The 21,687-nt window shown below is 39.2% G+C and overlaps 1 protein-coding gene across 5 annotated transcripts in view; it reads left to right on the top strand.

The window, feature by feature from the left end:
- PRKD3 (protein kinase D3) overlaps positions 1-21,687 on the top strand; it is a 51,725-nt gene that overhangs the window by 5,517 nt on the left and 24,521 nt on the right. For 2 of the 5 annotated variants that reach the window (XM_053382746.1, XM_053382745.1), the window contains exons 3-4: positions 20,732-20,870; positions 21,394-21,525. The exons of 1 other annotated variant lie outside the window; for it this stretch is intronic. In XM_053382746.1, the coding sequence (XP_053238721.1) occupies positions 20,732-20,870; positions 21,394-21,525 (271 nt within the window). Of the gene's footprint in view, positions 1-9,021; positions 9,088-20,731; positions 20,871-21,393; positions 21,526-21,687 lie in introns of all 5 variants that reach the window. 2 more of the 5 variants (XM_053382748.1, XM_053382750.1) reach the window with 2 other exon arrangements.

Genomic DNA, 21,687 nt, shown 5'->3' on the forward strand with positions numbered 1-21,687 from the left:
ATTCCCACCATTTTTTTTTGCCCTCAGGGACTTGGGATAGATATCTTCAGGCTTAAAGTGGGGAGGGGATGTGCATGCAATCCTCCCTGTGTCCCTGTGTCTGCCACCTCCGCTTCAGACCTTCCAGGGCTGAGCAGGAATGTCTTTAGGAAAGGTCTAAGCATATTCAGGCAAAGTCCTGAAGAGGGCTTAAACAATCAGAAATGTCTGCATGGGTGTTAAATGTTGCTCTGAACCCAGAGTATAATTGTTTATTTATTGAATGAACTGTTTGTAGCATTATAATTTGTCAGAGGGAACTAATGAATTCAGGTTTTTCATCATTAAGGTATGAGTACCTCTTTTGTAATTTGAGTTAGCAGCAAATTTTTACATTTGACAGCACCCTCACAGTTTAGAACGTTTGATATTGTATCCTTCTTCTAGGAAGCTCAGAGTGGTAAGTTAGCCTCACATCTATGCTGGGAGCAGACTCTCAAGAAGGCCTGTTTCTATTTCTGATATGTTTCTTATTCGGTTCTCCCCCCACTCTTCTATCTGCAGAAGAATGGGTTTTGGGTTATCCCCCTTTGTCTCACTGTGAAGAGAAGTTAATTTCCTAAATCATAAAATCTGACATTCTCCCATGGTGAATGGAGAAAGAAATGGGTGCAGAAATTCAAGGTCCACTCCCAATTTTTCCTTGGATAAAATCATTGGGGAGTATATATCAACTCAACAGGGCTGTGGGGCTTGCCAAAAACCATAGAGAAATGCTTCATAGCAAGTGGGTATTTGAATGGCCGCTTCTCACGTATGAATTTGACACTCAGATATCTGCATTATGCTAGCTTTTTGTACAGATGAGGAAGACTGCAGCTTGTGTGTTTCCTAGTACCGTGAATAAATTGGGCATTGGAATTCTGGAAAACTGGGGAATGAAAATTCATTGCATTGTTCTTGAATGCTTTTGATCCCCCTACATACTAGCTGTAGAAGGCTTGGAATTTCCTTTCCATGTAGTGTGAATCTGCCCTGCTTATTGCACAATATGTGGCTGATTAACCAAAATTCCATGTCCTGCGAAAAGGACCTGATGTTGCTTACTAGGATATGGTTTTTGCATTGGGTTTGACTACTTGCTAATAGAATCTGAGTTGAATTCCTAGTAATTGATCTCAATTGAGTACAGCCAATACTTTCTTTTTTGATCAAAAATGTATTATCAGGCCCAGCTTTTAGAAAATGAATGAAGCAACATGAGTAATAGATATAGTGTATTGATGATTTAATTTTCTAGTTACTCTGCTTTTCTGAATTGTTTCTGGTGTGTAGACTTAATATGCAGGTGCCTATTCCTCTCTGCCCCAGATTTTAAAAGTTTAAAGTGACATTGGATTTTTAGAAATTCAACTCTTTTCTCTCTCAGTTAGACAATAGTTTCTTTTTTATCAGTTTAGAAGCTTGCATCAGCATTTTGTTTAGTTTATGCCCAAACTTTGACAGCATGCTTGGTTTTTATTGTATTTTATTTGATTTCATTGTATTGCAGGCTAATCCATATTTCTGCCTTTAGAATAGTTAGTGTGTGCGCACACATGTACACTATCTTCTAACACTTTATTGATCTGCTCTTCCTTATTTTCCTGATTTCACATTTGTCTCATGTTTTTCTTTCTTGCTTAATTCTTTTAAGTTTGTCTTCCTGTCTGTTCTTGGCAACTTCTGCTTGAATCAACAGAAGCTCAAAAGTACATTATATAGGGAGCCAATTGTACTGTAAAATGACTAGGACTTCAGATTCTGGTCTTGTCCTGTCCAATTGGCTTTAGTACAGCTTTATGTGAAGGAAAGCTCTGATTGTGCTAGCATCAGCTGCAGAGTGAGCACATGTCCTATCCAGGCAGCAAACTACTGATCAGGAAATGGGGAGGAGGGATGCTTATTTGTGGTGGATTTCTTTTTCATAAGTACTTGTGCAGCTGGTGCACAGGTGGCAGTATTACTCCAAGAGCACCGGCAGATTTTAAAAGTGCATCTGATCCTTGGCTAGGTCTTTGAGGCACATCTATAAGTACAAAGATCTAAAATCAGATTATAGGCAAGTATAATATAAAGACTGTCCAACTTGAAAGCATTTCTTTATCAAAAAGGAGTTGATAGCAATTCTGTAATGTTAAAGGCTCCTCTATTTTTGCTATTCCATTGCTGGCAGAGGTTTTTTCCCTTGGTGTTGATTGCTTTGTCAACTTTCTGGCAATTTAGGACCTGGGGATACATCTCAATACTTGTGTTTTTTAAAATGTATGTATTCATTTGTGTGCGTTATATTTATAGCCCACCCTTTCTCCCAAGATCTCAGGCATACATGAAGTTTCCACACCTTTATCCTCACAACAACACTGTGAAGTAGATTTGGTTGAGAGAGTGTGATTGGCTCAAGATCACCTAGGGATCTTCATAGCTGAGTGCAGTTTGAACCCAAGTCTCTTTGACCCAAATTTAACCTCTCTACTAGACTATGCAGTTCTTCTTCACATTTTACTTCCATGGAAGGCACTGAATGAGGAGGAGTGAGATTGCACAACTGCCAGCAACACATGGCCACATTAGTTCTGGTGTCATCATTTTGAGCACCAGTGTCTGTAGAGGAATTTTTATGCATAAACAGCTACTCATGTATAGTGGTTGCTTTTAGACACATACTCTGTGGTTGATTCCAGGGATAGTCCTGCCACTTCTACATGAGAGTGGTCTTCATGCAAATGAATTGTGTATCCTGTAGAGCCTTTTTTTTTTTTTTGGTAAAATGTAAGACTTCAAGTGTCTGATTTATAATTAGGAATGTGCCTTGATGGTGTCTCAATTACCTTGAACTCCATAGAATGAAACTTGCAGGCCATGTTCCCTTTAGGAGTAAAGTAATATTATTTCACCATCATTTTTCATGATTTATATTTCTGTAATCTGTGTTGAGGTGTTTGTGTGCAACAGAGCACTTTAAATTGCAGCTGTTTTTGTTCTAGCAAGAACAAAGTCGGGGCATTCTGATGGCAGTACTACAGAAGAGTTAGTGCTTAAATTCCAACCTGATCCTTGTTTTGTACATTTGCCTGAGTAGCAACAGTTGGTTTTACTTTTTTGAAAAGGTCCCTCGCTTCTGTATTTCAATCCAATATCAGTTCAATTGTCTGCCTCCACTGGCTACTCTTGCTCTTCTTTCCATTCTTCTATTTTCCTGTTGCTTTCACCTGCCTGCCCACACTTTGAACCTGATTCCAATGTTCTCTGTGCTAACTCACCAGAGCTCCCTACAGGTTTCTTTACCTTTGAGAAAAGGAAGTATCAGTGTGGCACAGGAAAACAATGTAATACCTAAATGTTTGTTGAATTCAAATACACTCAGAATAAAGTAGCCGCAGGAGTAGCTAACATGTTGCCATACAGCTGTAGTTGGACTACAGCTCCCATAATTGACCATTAGCCTTACTAGATAGGGCTGTTGGGAGGTTGGAGTCCAGCTTCTAGGGGGCAGCATGCTGGCTACCTTGGAAGTAGAGTAACCAAAATAAAATGGAATGAATGTTTCTCTGGAACGTTGGAAGCTGTTGTATACTAAGTGAGACCATTTTGCTATCTACTTCTCACTATGGTCTACATACACTTGCAGGCTGTGACTCTCATCTTGAAACTCTGCAGAATCTTTCCTTATCCTACCTGGAGATGCCAGGGCAGAACTTGGGACTTTTCGGATGCAAAACTTGTTCTTTACGACTAAGGTCCCTCCCTAACTGTGTCTTTGATCTGTGAAAGGTGAAAGCTATAGATGTAAATTAGGAAGGTTCCAGTTTGCACTAGTTTTAACTATACCCTAATTGTGCAGGGTGATTAATAATCCCTTGTTTGTTACTGTGGTAGACAATGGGGTTTTCCTGATAGCAATCTGGTATTTCAGAATGGGAGACTTAAAAAATGTGTGTGTGAACATTTTGGGTGTTGAGTGTCATGTGAGCAGGCTCTTGCAACTGGACTTCTCCTTCCTCTCTCCCCCCTGCAGCCCATCAAATCTCTTTTGAAGGATTTTTCAACCCTTGTTCTGGTTCTGGTGCTGTGAACTATGTCATGCTTTGCCTTAGGGGCAGAGGTTTTCAACCTTTTGGGGTCCATGGCTCCCTTGACTAACTACATTCTTTCTGTGGCATCCCTGTGGGGCTCAGGAGCCCAGCTATGTCATCCCTTGGCTGCAGAGCTGGCAGCCTCTCACCCCTTTTCGAACACCCTCCTTTGAGTGTTCCCTCAGCCTCTTCTCTTCTTCCCTCTCCTTGGGAGTCCTCTGGGCAGTCGCAGCTGCCACTCTTGGTCTCTGAGATGCTCCCCTACCCCAAAGAGAGGTGCCTCCTCATACTGCCCCACAAAGGCCTGGAAAGCCCCCCCTGGCCAGCCCCAGAGGCACCATTCGCCTGGGGAGCTTGTAGTCAGGGCTGCTGCAACGAACAGCTGTGCAAGCCTTTGGGAGGCAGAGATGCAAGAGGGCATCAGACGACGGAGGGAAGGAAAGAGGGACAGAGGCCAGTGTTGCCCACGGCACCCCGGCCATCATTCAAGGCACCCCAGGATGCCGTGGCACACTGGTTGGAAACCACTGCCTTAGGAGATTGTCTGACCCTGGACTCATGTTCCATCTCCTCAGTTCAACAACAAGCTGTAAACCGGAAACAAACCATGCTTCCAGTTCATGGTTTGTCTGGACTGAGACAAACTGGGGTTCAGACAGTATGCTAAGCTAAACTACACTTCTGCCAGTAGGTTCAGAGAAGGAGCAAAGTGGCCACAATCTCCTTTCTGGAAGCCCACACACTGACACTAAGCTATGGTTTGGCTTAGCGTTACGTGCAAACCTAGGAACTGTTGGATGTCCGCCTTTATCTGCTAGCTGGCCATTCATTCCTCATCCCACCCTCCCAATCCATAATTGTTATTATCATGAAGTTAGATTAGAAGTATTATTTGTTTTTCCTAAGAATTTCTGTAGCGTTTTATATTACTTATCTTTCCCTGATTTGCCTTCCATTTTTCATTGCATTCTGGCTTTTCTCTTATCTTTACTAATGGCTCCTACAGTGTTTCCTTTAATGGCTCATCTTCTCATTTCTGTTTCTGGCATCGCTTAAAGTGGTTTTCTCCATTATCTGCTCTTTTGCCCAATCTTATATGTGCTCTAATTTCTTTGAACTGCCAGCACTCATCTGATTTTGCATTCTTCTGGTTTCTAGCCAGCCTCTCCCTCATGATTCAGCTTCATCCCTGCATTGTTAGAGCAGCTTTTTGGCTTCTGCTATTTATCCTTAATTGACTTTCTCAAAAAGTTAACCTGCTTCTAATAAACTTATTTCTATATCCATTAACAATTTCTCATTATGCTGTCTTTAAGACCGGTAAGCTTCTTTTCTGCTGCTGTGCTATGTGACTCTTCCTAATTTTGCTTTTTCTCTCACCTTAATCTCAGACTAATCTTCTGAGTCAGCCCCCTCTCCCTCTCTCCTGCTCTTGGTGTGCGTATGTGAAATAGAGAAATGCATTTTATTTGGTTTTAAAATTGATGGCCATAAAGGAAGATCAGTTCAGAACTTCATTTTACCCTTCCAATGTGTGCTATCATGTGGTGAACAGATGCATTCTGTTTGAACTAAAAGTTTAGTTCTAAAAGATGGAGAATTGTATACTTTTTCACATTCTAACTTCTTCTGGTAGGGAAGTGTATTTGATCATTATTAACAGGAATGGCTTCCTTACCCCTTCCATGCTGTTTTCCCCTGAATGTGAGCATCTGCCACACAAACATCTCTATCATATTGGGCTTGTGTATTCATCCCTCTTCTCTTTCCACATGTCCAAGAAGAGAATTTCTGCTGAGTTTTCTTTCTGTTTTAAAGAATTTTGGCTTAGCCTTACATAAGAGCTAGTAATCCTGGTTTAAAATAAACTTGCAAATTGTTAAACAAGTCAGCTTTAAACCATGGTTTATGAACTTGGCTTGTTTTAACTAACCTTTGTTTTAAACTAGAATTCTTGGGTCATTTGTATTGCTAAGGCAAGATTCTTTGAAATGGAAAGTAAATTTGAGAGAAGTCCTGCTCCTGGGTGAGGGATGAGCATACAAGCCCAGACTTGTCCATGTATGCTTTAGCATCACATGTGAACTAGCCTTTTGAATTAAAGGAAGCTTTCCTATGTAAATGGTGAGTCAGTTTGATTTCTCAGATATAAATATTTACATTCTACCTACAAAATACAGATGGGGCTCATCAACCTTGGAAGGTAGCCCATCTAGGAGAAGTAAAACTCTGATCCTAAACTTCCACTGCCTTGCAGGACGTCTTCAGGAGAAAAAAAGGCTAAGGAGTAAACTCTGCACAAATCTGGAGTGGAGTCCATATGATTTGTTCGCCTCCTTCTGGCATCCTCTGGCCAAATGTATTGCTCTGCTTTTATTTGAACCATACCAGCAAGGTTGAGAGCTTGCGCCCTGAGAAGGTCACTTCGGTGCTTCCAACATAGTGAAGCACACTCCATTGTCTCTTGAGACATATGTCAACAACAACAACCAGACACAGGCATTACATTTTTACCTGCTGAAAACAAAACTCCTAGTCTGCCCAGAAGCTGTCAGACTTCACTTTGTTCTATTAATCATGGTCTCTTCATCTTTGTTTAATACTTGCCTCTTTTGTGAGAGTAGGGCTGGACCAAGGCAGAGTAAAGCAGAAAAGAGCAACAGTGGAAGGAAGAAAAGACAAAATTGACCACTGAAAAGGTTCTTATGTCCTCATACTTAAGCTGCAATGGGTTCCATTGATAGGATTGCACTGTTAATAGTGCAAAATGTCATAGGCTCTTGCTGGCAGACTTCATATGGGAATATTTAAGAGGCATTCCCTTTGTAGGTAAAAGAAGAAAGCATGCAAAATGTATTCAATGAGATAAACCAAATTCAGGGCCTGGTTGTAAAAATGAAATAATACTCCAGTTGTAAACGAACCACAATTTAGTGGTTAGATTTGTACCATTATTTAGGAAATATATCAAGAAGCATAAGTGGGAAACATATTTTCATTCAGTATTTTTTTTTATAATAATATTTTATTAAGTTTAACAGTAAAAAGATACAACCAAACATAGAACAGTAAAAACACAGGAAAAATATAAGACACAACAATACAAGCTTTCACAATACATAAAATCCAAACATTTAACCTAACAAGGAGAAAAAAAATCAGTCAACACACAAAAAATAGAATAGGAAAAAACACAAATCACTCTTTTCTAATTGTTCATCTTTTGTTAACTTATTTTCCTGACTTCCTCACGCCTCCCTTTTTTATATCCCTTTTTAACAGTTAGTTCAGCAAATTTGTATCCTACTACTTTGTCCTTATATATTTTACCTCCCAAATTTATAATTTCAAATTTTTATCTCTTGTTACTAGAACCCCTTCATTTTATTTCAATGTCATCAGCATTCATACATTTTACAGTACTTCTGTAAATAAATTTTAAATTTCCTCCAATCTTCTTCCACCAACTCTTCTCCCTGATCTCGGATTCTACCAGTCATCTCAGCCATTTCCATATAGTCAATTACTTGCATCTGCCATTCTTCTAAGGTGGGTAATTCTTGTGTCTTCCAATGCTTTGCGATGAGTATTCTTGCTGCTGCTGTAGCATACATAAAGAAAGTTCTATCCTTCTTTGGCACCAATTGGCCAACTATGCCCAGGAGAAAGGCCTCTGGTTTCTTCACAAAAGTGTATTTAAGTACCTTTTTTATTTCATTATAAGTCGTCTCCCAGAAAGCCTTAATCCTCGGGCACGTCCACCAAAGGTGAAAGAATGTACCTTCAATTTCTTTACATTTCCAACATTTATTATCGGGCAAGTGGTATATTTTTGCAAGCTTGACTGGGGTCATGTACCACCTATACATCATTTTCATAATATTCTCTCTTAGGGCATTACATGCCGTAAATTTAATCCCAGTGGTCCACAACTGCTCCCAGTCAGCAAACATGATATTGTGTCCTATATCTTGTGCCCATTTAATCATAGCAGATTTTACCATTTCTTCCTCAGTACTCCATTTCAACAGCAAATTATACATTCTTGATAATATCTTAGCATTGGATTCTAACAATTCTGTTTCCAACTTTGATTTTTCCACCTGAAAACCATTTTTTTTATCTTGATTATAAACCTCTCTTATTTGAAAATAATGTAACCAGTCTCGCACCTTCCCTTTGAGCTTCTCATAACTCTGCATTCATTCAGTAATTTAAATGGGGCAACGGAAGAAATACATTTTTGGTATCTCGTATTTTCTGGAACCAATATGACAACAGCTGTCTTTATGATTGCCTCATCCTCTCAGATTTCCTTTAAATGCAATGTTTTCAGATACTTTAAAAGTGCTTTCTCTCCTCCTACAGAGGCATCACTCTTTTTAAAATCTATCTCACTGCATCAAAGTTGTTTCTGTGTGCTGTTTCTGCTTATGTCTGAGTATAACTTCCCTATCCATTTAGCTGTGTCTTTGAAGCTGCCTTCCATTGTTGTCTATCTTTTTGATCATAATGTCTTCTGTGCCATCTGCAAAGAATACATTTCAGACATGACCTATCTCTTTTTCATCTCATCTCATGAATGTTAAGTTACCCCCTTAAACAAGCATCCAGCAATTTGTGTGTGTATTTATATCTATCTAAATTGCTAGATACTTATAATTAAAATATTTTTTGCCAAAATCATAAGCAGACAAAGCTGAATGTATGTAGTTGTGAAATAATTTTAAAAGCATAGTATAAATTAGCAGAAGTATCATGCTTGTTTTGAGCTTGCATTTTAAGCAAGAATCATTTCCTTTTTTAAGTTGAATTAGGCATTTAATTTAACCTGCAGTGATTTGTCATTCAATACTTTTCGTACTACAACTGCTGATTTCTATTTTATTTTTTTAATGCAAAAAGCACATTCCTCTTATTGTTTTAGCTGCTGTGATCAATCAAACATGCAGAATTTGTTTCCCCTGAAGATTGTAGTTTTGAACAAATTGTGGTGAGTGTGGTTTCATGGCAGCATCCACTCTCAAACTGTGTATAGCATGCACTGTACAAACCTACAGAACTAAATGGGGATGTCTGGGAAGCGTCTTATAGTTGGTTCAATAATGGCATGGACTCTAATGTACTTCAGAATTTGAGAGTCTGAGGTAGTATACCTTCAGGAAGCAAAAAGAAATTCAGTAGCATGTATGAATGCAAGTTATGAGAATAATCGTTGTTTATATATTTTATCCAATAAAACAATTGCTTCCACCTTAATTCAGGTTAGGAGATTTTTGGGATCCTGTGCTTGCCTACATTGGCTCCTTATTTGTAGTTTACTTGGCAAGTGGTTCCTGATAGAATAAATTGTTAGAGCAAATAAATAAACTGATATAAGGAAGGTATAGAAATGAGGTATAGAATGGAAATGGACTATTTATAGATTTTTATATAGAATGTTCTAATGTAGAAGGCATTGCTTACTAAATTCATAGATCACAAGAGCACAGACAAGTCTAATTTCAGTTTTTATGTGACACTCATTAATGCTTCACCAGTATAAATTTTGGCAAGGCTTTCTATATAAAAAGGATATTATAAGGTACTTGTTGTATTTATAAAACAACACTTTTAAGAAATGTGCTTCATGGTCTATAAACCAGCTAAGCCAGAATACTGGTGTATGTTTTCAAGATAACATAATACCTTGCAACAAAATGGGCTGAAATGGAGTTGTAGGTAATTGGTTGGGGTAGCTATCATTTATTCTCAGAACTTTAGGTTGCAGTCTTAATTCACACTTAACTGGAAGTTTGCCCCATTGAATTCAGTGGGACTTACTTCTCAGCAGACAAGTGTAAGATTGCATTGCTAGTGTGCTTGTGTCTTTAAACAGGATCTGTGACCTCACCTGGAAGCTCTTCTGCCATATCTGATGGCATAAATTCCCCCTGGACTCCTCCCCAGACACTGGAGTCATCTTCAACTTCCATATACAGTGGTATCTCAGGTTAAGAACTTAATTTGTTCCGGAGGTCCGTTCTTAACCTGAAACAGTTCTTAACCTGAAGCACCACTTTAGCTAATGGGACCTCCCGCTGCCGCCGCACCACCACCGCATGATTTCTGTTCTCATCCTGAAGCAAAGTTCTTAACCCGAGGTACTATTTCTGGGTTAGCGGAGTCTGTAACCTGAAGCATCTGTAACCTGAAGCGTCTGTAACCTGAGGTACCACTGTGCTTTTTGGCTGAAATGCCTACTTCAAAATAAAAAGCAGCCCTGTCTCATTTAATAATTAATAACGCTATCATTTTTTGATGTGACTCCCTAACTGAGAAGGTGTGGGAATTTTTGAAACTAGAGATTTTGGGGATCCTGTGCTTGCCTACATTCGCTCCTTATTTGTAGTTTTCTTGGGGAGCTGCTCTCTCCCCAAGACTCCTGTAGAATCCATAGCACTGTAGTTGGAAGAGACCTAGAGGGGCAACTTGTCCAGCCCCCAGCAGAAAGGAGCATAGCTACCTGCTCTGCTGCTTATTTAAAGTCCAGTTGAAAAGCTGATTCTCCAGCTTCTTGCTCTGAGGAAACACCTGTGGGCCATTACAGCGAGAATTACAGCTGGTGAACAAAGAGTAGAGCTCTGGCTGATGCATTCCAGAGACTGGAGGCGGGAGAGACGGTACTGGATAGGAGGAAATACAAACAGAATCTATTGTGAAAGCAGAGAGTGCCGTTTCAGCTGAAGAGCTGAGATCACAAAGTGAACTTGACCTGGTTGTCACAGAGGTGGTAAAACCATTCCTGAACTGCACTGCTTGACATTATAGGTATCACATAATTGAATTCTGCACCCTGCAAAAAAATGGACTGCATGTAGAAAACTAGATATTGGGAAAAGGTGTTCTAGTTTTTTAAACATAGGGGAAAAATATGAATCAACTTTCAGTTATGTGAACCCATTCTGCACTCTCAGCGCATACAGGCTTCTCACCTCAGCGAGCAAAGGCTATTTCTTTGTTGTCCAGCAGCTGTTATTCAGATGTGTGCTGCTTCTATCCTGGAGTCCTGACTAGTAGCCACGGATAGGCATGTTCACGGAGAGTAAGGCTAAACCCCTTTATACAGTGTCTGTATAAAATTGTGGAAAATTGCATACTGCATGAAATGAATACTGCACAGGCTATTGCTGGTATGCTTGGGAGACATGTAACATGAAAAATAACAGATATAACTAAGGATTGTTTGATCTGCATTTCAAAGTGAACTGACCTCTTGGGCTAATGTGCAAATTGGAATGCAGTTATTCTCCAAATTTTGCAATACAGTTCTCTGCTTAGAAAACTAACCAAAATTCATATTTTGGGATAAAATGTTACACTGGGATAGAATACCTTCCAAACTATGATTTTAAAGACAATTTTTGTGCATTTTTTGGTACATTATACAGAAATAGGGCAGAAAGGATTTGGGAATAAATACCTACAAAACTGACATGGACTGGAGATGGATGACTCTGTCCATCCCTAGATATAACCCTTAGGCAGGTAATATTTTATGACGCTTTAGAGATCTTTCAGCTTCTTATATGTTATAGGAATTATGTTCCCTTCTTTCCCCCCCCAAAGAATATTTATTAAAGTTTTCAATAGTAATACAATAAAAATCAAAAATCAAAAATAAAAAATAACAAAAATACAAAAATAAAAGTTACATAAAGTTTCCATTACTTATTTTTCATTAACTTATTTCCCAGACCTCCTCATACCTCCCTTTTTTGTATTCCAATTCAAATTGTTAGTTCAGCAAATCCTTATCAATAAATTTTAACCTATTTCTAAACCTTTTTTTCCATATTCTCTTAAAGCATTACAGCTGGAAACCACTTAATTTCTATCCGACATCATTCTAACATTCATTAATTTTGCAATATTTCTGTAAATAGTCTTGGAATTATGTTCCCTTCTTAGGTTTACTGTAACTTGTTAATCTTTGTGCATTCAGTGCAGTCCAACATTGGAAACTGCTCATGTACTGTTGCCCTAGGTTGTGAAAAGAGCCGCTCAATGAGCATCAGCTATGGACAAGTGCTACCCTCTTTCCTAAGCCGAGGTTTTTGGCAGGAGGCCACTTATTTCTGAAACTCTTCCACTTAGGCGGACTAGCAGGTTTATTTACTCTGCAAGGGAAAGTGGTCAGGCTTTCTCCAGGAGGCACTTCATGCAATCAACACTGCTGCTTTGGCATGGATCTGGCTTAGGACCAAATTAGGCATTGCATTAAACATATGGCTGGCTCTTGGATGCTTGGCTTTCCTTTACTAAAAAACAGGTGAAGCTGATCCAGATTGGGAACATGGTGTGGAGGAGAAATGAATCTAACCCTTTTGCCCCGTTATGAATGGTGTATGGAATTAATACTCTTTGATTTGGCTTATTCCAGAGGGGCTTTCTTATTTTGTACAAACGATTCAGCTTTCAGGGTTTTCATCTGTGTGTACTGAAGTGAAATTCATTGTACCTAATGCACCAGCATTAAAAAAAACTGATTATGAAATTATTTAACTGGGATGGGCTTGTGAACAGAGAGAGATTGGCTTGTTTTACTTAACATGTAGCTTATTTTGGACTGTACTTTTGTTTTCCTGTTAAGGAGGGGTGTGGAAGAACATTGGTACATAGACTTTTAGGAGTTTGGAGCTTATGAAAATAGTATCATATTTTTGCACCAAAAGAAAATTAGTGTTTTGCTCTTCAGTTTCTGATGACCCAGAGTTCGTCATTAGTGTATTGTGCAACTTTGAAGCAAAACCTCACCTTTTCATTTGCTCATTTTCCTGCTTTTAAGCAGAGACAGTTGTATGAGGCAATTTTACCCACCCTGGTCATTGGGCTATTATATATATTTCCTGTGGAATATGTGTGGTAGCTACGGTATATATGTTTCAGCAGCAAACACTGCCCCTCACAGTGTGTTCTGATGTGATCTTTGTTTGAACAATATTTAGTGGCAAAGAGGACATGATACAATATGTATTTTGATTTCCTGCACTCAGTGGTTGCTCACTGAAGTGATGGTGCTTAGATTGGTGATAGTGTGTGTGTGTAAAATAGTAGAATTTCAATTTAATCAGACTGTGATTTCTGATCTCTATATTAACTTCTGAACTTCTGAGAGAACTAAGTTTTTAAATATAGTATGTGTACATCTAACTGTATTGGGCTAAGTTTTGAACTGAATATCTCACTTTTGAGATACTAAATGTCCCAGTGTTGTCATGCATCCTACTTGAGTGCCTTTCAGTGATGGGGCTGGGATTGCTGGCTGAACTACTTATCAAATACTGTATTACATTAAGAAAATGGTTAAAAAAATAAAACTTCCAATATCATAATGCCATCGTTAAAATCTATTGTGTGACTGCCCTTGGTATACTGTTAACAGTTCTGGCTACCACACCTCAAAAAAGGATATTGTAGAGCTGGAAATGGTTCAGAAAAGGCCAGCCAAAATAATTATGGGGCTAGAACAGTCTCCCTATGTGGAAAGGTTACAAGGTGGGGACATGATAAAATTGTATAATACTATTCAGAGAAAGTTGATAGAGAACCGGATCCATCTAAATATTGGAAGTTTAAAGACAGACAAAAGTAAGTACTTCTTCACACAGTGCATGATTAATCTGTGGAATTTGCTGTTTTTAAGTCGCATTTTAATCAATGTTTTATATTTGTAGTTAGCTGCCCTGAGGCCAGTTTTTAAACCAGGAAGGGCAGGGTATAAATAAAAATTTATTATAATATTATTATTATTAATATGTGGCGATGACCATTAACATGGATGGCATTAAAAGAGTTTAGACAAATTTAATGAGAATTTAATGTTGGGGGCAGTATGTTTCTGAATGCCAGTTGCTGAAAATCACAAGCAGGGAGATTTGATTGTGCTCGTGTCCTGCTTACAAGCTTCTCATAGTTGCTCTGTCAACATGAGAATAGAATGCTGGGCAAGATGGGCCTTTTGATTTGATCTAGTAGAACTCTTATCTTATGTCCTTAAGTTGACTGCTGTGTCCTAAGACTCCCAGGGAAGCCCTGATGGAAGATGTAGCACGTATAGAAAATGACGCAGTAATGTCCAGAAAAACAGTAGCAAGTCTGATGGTCAAGTCCAGGGGTCAGCAACCTTTTTCAGCCGTGGGCTGGTCCACCTTCCCTCAGACCATGTGGTGGACTGGACTATTTTTTGGGGGGGGGGGAATGAACGAATTCCTATGCCCCACAAATAACCCAGAGATGCATTTTAAATTAAAGGACACATTCTACTCATGTAAAAACACACTGATTCCTGGACCTTCCGTGGGCTGGATTGAGAAGGCGATTGGGCTGCATCCGGCTCCCGGGCCTTAGGTTGCCTACCCCGGTCAAGTCGATGGTAGGCTATGCCAGATCGCAGTTGGCAAGAGGAGGGAAGGTATGGTGTGTCAGGACCCTGGACAGGTCACTGTGGCAGGTACTGGCTGAAACTCACCCAAGGGGAGCTGCTATCTTGGCAGCATGTGGAGCCCTTGTGAACACTGGCTGGTCTGGATTGGCTATTAATCCTGACTCCTTTGAAGAGCTGCCTATATTTTAAAAGAATATTATCTGATTTTGCAGCTGCTGGCTCCTACAGCATGGGAGTTGTGAGGATTGTATTGTGCAGGGCAGGTCATCTTCTGAGTCTGAAGAGTCTGGTCTTGATAGTTCTGTAGTGAGGGATGATGACTTCCTAGGTGATGCCTCTGAGTTAGTGCGGGGTTGATACCAGAGAACATGACATTGTATGCTGAAGAAGAAAGCAAATTGATGTTGAATTTGCACAAGGGTTGCCATACACATTTGTTTTCTGTTGTAGAATTCACTACAGATATCTTTGCTTCAGTTCTTTTATGAGCTGATGAGGAGGAGATAAAGCAACAAATGTAAGGGACTACAAATATTACACTAGGAACTGCCTTCTGCACAGCATTCTGTACACCTTCCCTGCCCTTAGAGTTTTACATCTTGTCCTTAACTTTCTGCCTTTTTCCTTCCAACACTTTTTAGGTTACTCTTTTACCATTTCCCCCTTTTTCTTTCCCACTTCCCCTAGTTCAAAGTATTTTGTGCATTGTGACCAGAGAGTTTCTGCCACAATGAGTTTAGCTCTGCAAGAGGACCATGTCTTCATCAGTGCGGTGAAGTTTCTTGAAGCCATATTTAGTGTTTGTACATATGCAAAAAATAACTGACATGTAACTGGGGGATCTGGTAAGTGTTAATAGTGGTTTTCCTTTGTTTTCCATTTGCATGTATGCAAACTTCCAGTCTTGCAAAAGTCAAATATTTTAATATTGAACACAAGAGAAAACAGACTTTTCTAAGACATTAAATTTTGTCCTGGTGATCTGTATAAAATATGTACTAGGGGAAGAAGACCTCAAAGTTGGAAGCTACCATGATGAACTAGTTGTTGATTACTTACAGCAGTTGCATTTCACATTGCCTGGTGAATGTCCTATTTAACTATTAGCAATTTGTGTTGTTTGTCTAACTCCTTTTTCCTAGTTCTGCTTATAGGCAGCTGTGGTGAGCTGGTGTGAGAGTAAAGCATATTCTTAGCCAAAATATGCATACTTGTTAAGGCCAAAGAAAGTGCAGATGAGGTAACTCTTCTTTTCCTTACCTAAATAAATAAATAGTGATCTCATTCAAACCCCGAAATACACAGCAACCAAGAACCAGAAGTCAAGTGGTAAAATTTCAGGAATACTTCTCCATAATTTGCAAATAGATGAGTAAAAGATGGAGAAATCAGAGTTCAGTTAGCCAAACCCAGGAAATATTCCGGTTATCCTCAGTTGCCCTGTGAGTTAAAAAGTAAAGTCCTGGGCAGAGGTTTGTATCCTTTGCTGTGGGCAAAGAAAGGTGACATAGAAATATGAACTCTTTCTGTTCAACACAGATTGGGCAGCTATGTGAACATTAATGGATGGTGCAACATGATTCATAGGAAAGTACTGGTTATTGAGTTGTATATACATGCAACCATTCTGAGAAGAGGAACTAGTTAGGGCAGGGGGAAGAGAAGTATACATGAGAGAAGATCCTGGTTTTATGAACTCTGCCAAGAAGCTGGAATTTGAGTTGACCAGCCTGTTGGATGAAAACATGGTTGCAGCTGTGTCATGCTTGGGTGCCATTTTTTTAAAAGAAGGAAACGAACTGTTATACAAAAAATGCATAAGTTTTTTAAAAAATCATTCAAGCCTTATATCCACAATGAAACCTGCAGTAAGAAATAAACCAGAGTCATTAGTCAAGCCGGATTAATTGTTAGCTGGGACCCAGTTCTTCTCTAAATTCCATCTGTTAATTTACCAATTTCTGCCAAATTAGTACACTTTGCTACCTGTACTTAAATGGAAGGAAATTGGGTCCAAACATTTTCACCAGCAGTAAATAGAAATATTAGGTATTGTGTCTTCTATTATATTGAATGACATCCTTGGAAGGTTTTAATATCCTATGTGAAATTATATTTGCTTCCAATAATTTTGGGTCACCTGACATTCCTCCCACATATGAAGAAGCTCTATATGGGTGGGACTATGCATGTCTAACTTGTAAAACAGAAGCAGCAACTCAGAGCAGGATTTTTTATTTTGGATGCTCTTATTCTGTGGAATAGTATTCATGCTGAAATACAACGGGCACCCACTACTTGCACTTTCTGGAAACAATTGAAGACATTTTTGTTCTGAATGGCTACTCCAGCTTGTTAAATGGTCCTTTACCATGAGTGTCTACTTTGATCGAGTTTTAGTCTTGTTTTGAAGTTTTTGTGTTTTTAACTTTTTCATTATGTTATTTGTAAATCAGCTTGAAATGGTTGTTTAGAAGGTAAGTAATAAATTGATGATGATGATGGAACTGAGAACATCCCATTATGCCTGCCTGGTGTTGAGCATCAGAATAACAATCATTTATATTGCAGTGGTTAAGAGCGCTGGACTTGTAAACTGGTGAACCGGGTTCACGTCCCCGCTCCTCCACATGCAGCTGCTGGGTGATCTTGGGCTAGTCACACTTCTCTGAAGTCTCTCAGCCTCACTCACCTCACAGAGTGTTTGTTGTGGGGAGGAAGGGACAGGAGAATGTTAGCCGCTTTCAGACTCCTTAGGGTAGTGATAAAGCGGATATCAAATCCAAACTCTTCTTCTACTCTTCTTCTATATTGCATCATGGACAGAGAGACTTCAAGCTGGTAGCCTAAGAGAATGAAGAATTGTTTCATTTTGGTTCTGATATTATAATTCCCAGATCTCTTTTCTGCAGCTCCTTTAACTTTTACCTACCTTTTTCCTTCATACTGCTAGTTAGGATGTAGAATGTAGAGATCCTTACATTCACCACATATGTCAAACTTATCAAGCTGTTACTTCCTAAGTGTATAGGAAGGTCTTAACTATTTATTTGAAAACAGCAAAATTATGGGGTTTGGGAGGGGTAGGTGGGGAGGAGGGAAATGAAGCTATCTCTCTGGGTTTGAGCAAGCTTCTGTCCAGATTGTCTCCCCATCTACTACCAGTTCACCAAATGCTGACACTTTATTCACTTCTCAATTGTGCAAAGCATAAAACTGACCTCTCAGACAAAACTTTTCACATCTTACCACAGGTGCTAATGGATACATCCTTGGGTGTTAATTTTTTTATATGTACCCCATGTTTTCATAAATGGTTGTACAATTAATCTCAACTCTTCTTGGTAATCTGTTTCATTCTTAGAGATCCAAGGGAGCACTTCTAATAGGATAGCAATGCAGAGTTGTTTTAATTGGTACCATGTGTTTTGCAGTATTTTCTGATGTTTCTGAACATAGCCAACATAATAACTGTGTGGCTTCATAGTATACTAACAAACTTGGGACTGTAAATCCATCCTTGTGCATTGGGGCCTGTTTAGTAAGAGCCTTCCTCAATCCTGTCCAATATCTTCTGCCAATTTTCCAGTTCTTGATCATCTGAAGCAGAAAAAATATTAATACAAATAAAACTTAATAGTTGCAACGTTTTAATTGTACAGATTAGATAGTTTGTTCCAAAATGGGAAGTGAAAGTTATGGCTGCTTCGTAGAGATAATATTTCTGTGTAATTTTAATTTGAGTTGTGTTTACCTGAACCCAATGGCTTGGATTCAGAGGAATGCCAGCTGAAGGGTGTTGATGGAATGTGACTTTCCCACCCCTGTAAAGCTTCTCTTAAGGATCCTGGCTGGGCTGAGGGAAAAGGTGGATTGCAAAAATGAAGCAGAAACACTTTCCATGAGCAGGAGATTTGTGATTAGTCATTTGGTTTAGAAAAGTAGGTGTAATTCAGGCAGGGAGATTCTAATCAGTAAATAGAGCATTTCTCATTAATGCTGGGTTTTCATAACCTCCTCAAGGACAATAGAAGGCTCACCAGCTTAAGCTAGTGAAAAAATTTGCCACAAAATGTTCCACCTTGCAGTGTTTCTCTTTGTCAAAAGCAACAAGGCCTTTGGGCAGCACACATCCAGGCATTTATAGGATGTGCTGGGACACAGCCCATCTCCAAAAGTAGTTTAGGGAGGAGAAAAGGCATATTTCTCCTGGTCTACCTTATTGTGGGGCTGGAGTTTGGAGGAAATTTCCTCTGGTGGGGCTGGGGATAAATAACTGGAATTCTCTTCATCTCCCATTAGCTTCAGGAGTTCTCTGCTTGGGAACCATCATGAAGCTTGGCTTTTTCTGCCACTAAAATTCCTTACATCATGACTATTCAAAAGTCTCTCACTGATATTGGCATGCTCTCCTTCTCTTGAACAATAAGCTTTCATGGGGATTGAAATCCATGTTTTCCATTTGTTGCTGACCTTTGATGATACACTGATTTGTTGATAAAAGTATTGGTTGGAAACAATTTTGTAACCATAAGACCTAAATGCTCTTGTTAGTGTAAATAGACTGTGATGCCAAGAGAATTAGGTAGCAACCAAGGATGTGGTGATAACGGGGACATTCTGGTGAGGTGAGAAATGTAGTTCTATCTCACTCCCCATCAAATGGAAATGATCCCATCCTTCATGCTGAAAGGAGGAACCTCTAGAACAGGGTGGTTGAGCTTTTCATAGCAAGTGGGCTGCAAAGGTAGTACAACATTGAACCCATGGGCTGCATACAGCCTTGTTGCACACAGGGGAAGCAAGGCCAAAAGTTGACCCCCCCCCCCGCCCTTGCGCTGCCTTCCTAAAGCTGGCTAAGCAAGGTTCAGGGCTTTGGGAAGGAGTCAGAAGACACTGGCAGGGTCCTAGAGCCTTTCTTCTTCCTCCCCAAAGCTGGGAAAGCACCAATTAGGCTTTGTGAAGGAGGTGGGAGCACTCTTAAGACCCTGTCTGAGCCCTCTTGCATGCTTCCCACAGCTCAGCATCTTGCTTACCTGGCTTTGGGAAGGCAGCGTGAGGGCTGGTGTGTGTGCCAAATGTTGCTGAGGAGCACCAAAAAGTCTCAAGGGACCACCCTACCCTAGAATAGGTTGCAATGTGAAACACAATATTCATTCATCAACTCTGGTTGACACTTTGAAGAAATGATGCAAAAATATCTTGCCTATAGTTTCTTTATCAGAAACAGCAGCTATTCCATCAGGCTGAAAGGCTCTTTTGGGGGCTCATCTCCTCAAGTTTTTCTCATTCTAGCTGGTCATTCCTCTGTATGTAAGAAGTTTCCTCCCCTCCCCCCATTCCAATCACTTTCCTATTTTATTACGTATCTTAGATTGTAAATTTGAGGGCAGGGATTGTTATCAGTGCCATTTGTAAGCCACTCTGGCAGTCATCTTTGGCAGAAGAGTGGGAAGAAAGTTCCTTAAATAAATAAAACTAATTTTACAGTTTGTTCAGAAAGTTGTCAGGAAAGTGTACATTTTGTAACATAGAAAGGTTCCGACCTTCTCTGGAGTTCATGCACCTTATAGAATGGATCTGAACATTGGAACATTTAATCATACACACTTAGCTGGCTTTTGGCTGTTTCCCTATATAAATAAGAAATGGGGAGGGAGAGAAATCTATCTGAATCCTCTAGTCAGTATTTCTTCTGCCTGGTTCGCATACCAATAGTAGCATGCGCCAAGTTTCACTTGCTACGTCTTCTATCTGAAGAGGAGATATTATGCATGTTTATTCTATGGTTTCATTACGTATATTGCACATGGTTGTGTGGCCCATCTAACCTGTAATTAGATTTGAGTATGTTTGAGATTGAAAAAACACATTTCACCTCATTGCTTTAAAATCTTACAGTATTAGCAAGGCAAGTTTATTTTTTTTATGGATAGCTGTTTTTGTATGTTGTAGTTCATCACCAACTACTCTATCAAGGCCAATGAGACAATAGCACAAAAACTTTATATCATTCAACATTAGGTAGCCTCTGTTGCAAACCGTTTAACTTTCAGCTTATCTTCATCAACACATCTATTTTTCAGAAGTTATTAAGGAGAATGCATGCATTCAGGATTTCTGTAGTGGCAATAGTTGGAGATTTGTCTCAGTTTGAGATGAGCAAATTATGACATGCTGTAATTTGGAGTCTGCTTTTTTGTTGTTGCAGTTCCCAGAGTGTGGTTTTTTTGGCATGTATGACAAAATTCTCCTGTTCCGCCATGACCTGAACTCAGAAAATATTTTACAGCGGATTACATCAGCTGAAGAAATACGTGAAGGTGACCTCGTTGAGGTTGTTCTCTCTGGTAAATAGGTTTTCAATGTGGTTCCCTTGTTGTTACATAAAGCCATGATATTACCATTGCTTCAAAATGGTTGAAATTTGTGGACTGCTTTATAAATATTAAAGGTTACTTGGAATAAAGTAGATGAAATGACACCTTACTGAACCAGCTTCTACAGATGAAAATGGTTGAATTTGCGTGTAACAATTGGATAATCTTAATTATCTTCTGAATTTTTTGGAATTAGTAAATTGTCAGTTACTTGATCTACAATAGCAATCACTGTGTTCTAAATAGTGTAGAAAGTCCTTCATGCAACCTTTATTAAAAAAACAGGTTTGTTTTTTGTTTTTTTAAAAAATGTATATAGTTGTATGTCTTACAATGCATGCTTTGTAGGAGTTGAGCATAGTCATCAGTTTCTACCAAAGGCAGTTTGCTGAGGCTACCATTATTTTAAAAAACCATTCCAGTCAATCATACCTATAAATATTGCTGTAATCAAGTGGGACTCACTCCTGTTTTATAATGTATTTTTTAAAAGCATTGGCTACAGTCGAAGATTTCCAGATTCGTCCTCATATGCTATATGTGCATTCTTACAAGGCTCCCACTTTTTGTGACTATTGCGGAGAGATGCTTTGGGGCTTGGTACGACAAGGGTTGAAATGTGAAGGTAAGTTTGTCAATAAGTGCATCTTAACTATGACATGTATCTATGTCCATATATCTATTGTCCATGACAATACACACTTTCAGTGATTTTGTGTATTGTACTTCAGTCATATTTAAAAATAAAACATAGTAGGTGTAACTCAAAGAGCAAGACATGTTATTA

This window comes from Podarcis raffonei, chromosome 3, assembly GCF_027172205.1.
Source record: "Podarcis raffonei isolate rPodRaf1 chromosome 3, rPodRaf1.pri, whole genome shotgun sequence".
NCBI lineage: Eukaryota > Metazoa > Chordata > Lepidosauria > Squamata > Lacertidae > Podarcis > Podarcis raffonei.